This window comes from Aegilops tauschii, chromosome 4, assembly GCF_002575655.3.
Source record: "Aegilops tauschii subsp. strangulata cultivar AL8/78 chromosome 4, Aet v6.0, whole genome shotgun sequence".
NCBI classification, from domain to species: Eukaryota; Viridiplantae; Streptophyta; class Magnoliopsida; order Poales; family Poaceae; genus Aegilops; species Aegilops tauschii.
The window spans coordinates 399,542,329-399,545,599 of NC_053038.3; the positions used below are offsets into that span (position 1 = coordinate 399,542,329).

Here is a 3,271-nt window from a genome sequence, read left to right on the forward strand (position 1 = left end):
AAATAAACCGTACCGGACTACCAACTCCTCCATTAGGTTTCTTTTCGCTGGTTAATCTTGGTAGGTCTTTTTTCGTTGGTTAACCTTTGTAGGTCTATTTTTTTGGTACGTGGATGGGTGCGGGTTGGCGCGAGGTTTTTTCGGTTTCTGGTGGATAAGGCAGAGGTGGGAGTGAGGACGAAAAAAAACCGGACGAAAATGATGGGACGAAAATAAATCCGGAACGGAGACTACCAACTACTCCATTAGGAATAGAGATTTCTAATAGTGCAAGGCCAAGCGAGGACGGAGTGAGGGCCGGTGACGAGGAGGGGTGTTGCCGACAAAGGCAAGTCGGAGGTTTTGACATGTGCGAGTGGCGGCCATATCGTTTTGACTCCCTCTTGGATTGGAAAACGCCCAAACTCGAGAGGCGATTCAACGTCGCCTGTGAGGGTTCAGATGTGACCTCCCTAGAGGTGAGGATAGGAGGCTCGCTGGAGGCGGGGGCAAGACGGTGTTAGAAGAAATCGTGTTGTTCGTCGAGGGAAGAAGAAAGCAGTTCAAGGAAGAAGAATACATCCGGCCGTTCCTTTATGATCCAACGGCTTGCACAAATCGACGCAAACTTTTTTTCAAACGATAGGGGCCCTTTTTTATTTTTTTTATTTTAACAACTCTATACACAACCGATCGATCATATCTTGTCAACATTTGGCTTGCAAGGGCGCACGCACGTTTGCACGCCGACACGCGCGCATCCTCCCACAGTCGACCGGCGCCGCTAGCTGCTAGACGCGGCCGGGGACGGCGCTCAGAGGCAGGCCCGTTGCCTGATCGCCGCACCGCTGGAACTCGGCGACGTGCGACGACGGCGGCAGCTGCATTCCCTGGGGCGCGGACGCTGTAACCGGCAGCGGAGCCGCGCCCAAGGCTTTCTCGTCGGCGACTACGACGTCGCCGCCGCCGCAGGAGAGGCGGCAACTGGCCATTTTGGAGCAGTCGTGGCGGCTGACGATGACGTAGGTGCCGTTCCGGTAGAGCTTCATGACGTAGCACCCGAGCTGGGCGTACGTCTCGCGCGGGGCCGTGGCTGCCGCTGCCGCCGGCCGCAGGGACGCAGCGGGCCCGGCGGTGAGGTCGGGGTCGTAGCACAGGAGGTGGCACCAGTCCCAGTAGATGGGGCAGTACCTGATCAGCATCGGGTTGCGCCCGGTGCAGAGGTAGCAGAGGTACATCTCCGTGTCGTCGATGGACCGCGCCACGGGCGAGTCGCCCGTCGTGCTGCCGTCGCCGCCCGTGGCCGTGGCCGCGAGCAGCAGGACGGCGATGGAGGAGGCGCGGAGGATGGAAGCCGCCGAGAGAGGCATCGCGTGCAAGACCGAGAGCGAGAGATGGTGCGTGCGTTGCTGCAGCTGCTGGGAGTGATGTGATCTAGCCGGAGTTCGTTCTTCGCTTTATCTGGACACAGTCGTACAGATACAGATGCATGTGCACGTATGCTCGACAAATCTTGCTGTGGGAAAGAAGAAAAGGAGAAAGAAAAAGTGTCCAGCAGCCCATGAATTTGGCTGCATGTGCTTCTCCCGGTAAGAGACAGCAGATGATTAAAGCATTTTGGATCAGCAAGTACTCTCATCTTGGGAAAATGGTGTTGTGGTTACAGCTTGGCGAAATTGGCTGGAATACAACGGGTGGATCTGAATCGACCGACCAGGAGACCTGTGAGAAAACTCCAAGCAGTAAACCGGCCCGAATTCATGCATGGTCACCTACTCACCTTAGCTCAGAAGGCAATAGATGCTGTTGAACTTAAACAGTGTGTGCCACAGCCATATCCGGAAAAACAAATCACCGAGTCGCCGAGTTGCTTTCTGCCACAAAACGAGGAGAGGCGATCGAAAACAAACCACGGACTCATGATTAATTAGAACTGCGATGGAAGAATTTTTCTTGTCTGCCCCGCGAGAAACTGGATGCTTAAATCTCGCTTAAGCCGATAGAAACCATCTAAACCGAATCATATGGCCGTGGTTTAGAGCCTTAGACGCCGTTGCCTGCCGCGCGCGCCGGGAACTGATCGCCGCACCGCTGGAATTCGGAGGCGCCGGGCAACGGCGACCCCCTGGCCAAGGCCGGGGTGGTGTCGTCGGCTCTGCTCCCAAGCGCCGCGTCTCCATGGCTGCACACGAGGTAGCAGCCCGCCACCGCCTTGCAGCTGACCGCGACGGTTATGACCCACCTGCCATCCGGGTACAGCTTCATGACGTAGCAGTCGTCGACGTTCGAGCCGCCAGGGCCGGTTCCCAGCGTGCTCTTCCTACCTTCGACGTCGGCGGCGGGGTACAGCTGGGGGTGGCGGATAGGGGACGTGGAGGACAGGCATGCGAGGTGGCAGTCGTCCTTGTAGAGGGGACACCACTTCATCATCAGGGTGTTACGCTGGCGGCAGAGGTAGCAGATGTACTGATCCGAGCTGTTGAGCGCTGCCGTCGCTGCAGGGGACTCGACGCCGTTTGCGGTGTTGCTGTTGGCCGCCGCCGTGGCGTTGGTGACGTCGGACGTGGGGAAGGTCGTGGTGGTCCTGGCGACCGCCGTGGTTGCTAAGAGAACAACGTGGACGATGAGGCAAATGCACATGATGGAAGCTGCGGTAACCATTCTCATGTTTGAGAATGTTGGCGTGTTTGCAGTAATGGGATTATGAAGGTAGTCCTCTCTATATAACATAATCCTGGTTGTAAGCATAGTGTGTAACCTTCATACATAGGGCAAGTTGCTATGAACGATTCTACAGGGCTAGCTAATATATATTTACACTTCTACAAGCAAGGAAATACATTACAACACCATTAAAACCCCAAAAGTAAAATGGAAAGTTTTAACAATGTATTGTCTTTGCCGTTAAATCTTATATGTTAAAAACTGGCATTTGATGTTATTTTTATTGTTTTTTATGCTTGACACGTACAATATATACGGTAGGTAGTAGAATAGAATATAGAGTTAAGGTTCACCGTTTGTTAGAAGGGAAACATTCTGGAACGGCACACCATTCTAATCTCGCGCCGGTCGTGTGGGTGCCGTGAGATCGGGCGAGATTGGACGCACCACATAGTATGCACACGTGTCCACCCACCTACCGCCCCTTATCCTTCTCGTTCTTATCCATTCACGCGGTGTGTACTCACCTCCCATCTTCCACCTCCTCCCCCCCCCTCGCACCACACCTCACCGGAGATGGCAGTCGTCTACCCCGTAGCAAAACCTCCCTCGCGCTCCGCTGCGGGGA

The 3,271-nt window shown here is 55.0% G+C and overlaps 2 protein-coding genes across 2 annotated transcripts; both read right to left on the bottom strand.

The window, feature by feature from the left end:
• Window positions 1–608: 608 nt before the first annotated feature.
• On the bottom strand, window positions 609–1,472 carry LOC109784548 (uncharacterized). Its single transcript, XM_020343150.4, has one exon. The coding sequence runs from the start codon at window positions 1,347–1,349 to the stop codon at window positions 771–773; it is 579 nt and encodes a 192-aa protein (XP_020198739.1). The 5' UTR covers window positions 1,350–1,472; the 3' UTR covers window positions 609–770.
• Window positions 1,473–1,680: 208 nt separating this feature from the next.
• On the bottom strand, window positions 1,681–2,855 carry LOC123493544 (uncharacterized). Its single transcript, XM_045227244.1, has one exon. The coding sequence runs from the start codon at window positions 2,725–2,727 to the stop codon at window positions 2,023–2,025; it is 705 nt and encodes a 234-aa protein (XP_045083179.1). The 5' UTR covers window positions 2,728–2,855; the 3' UTR covers window positions 1,681–2,022.
• Between the last annotated feature and the right edge of the window lie 416 nt (window positions 2,856–3,271).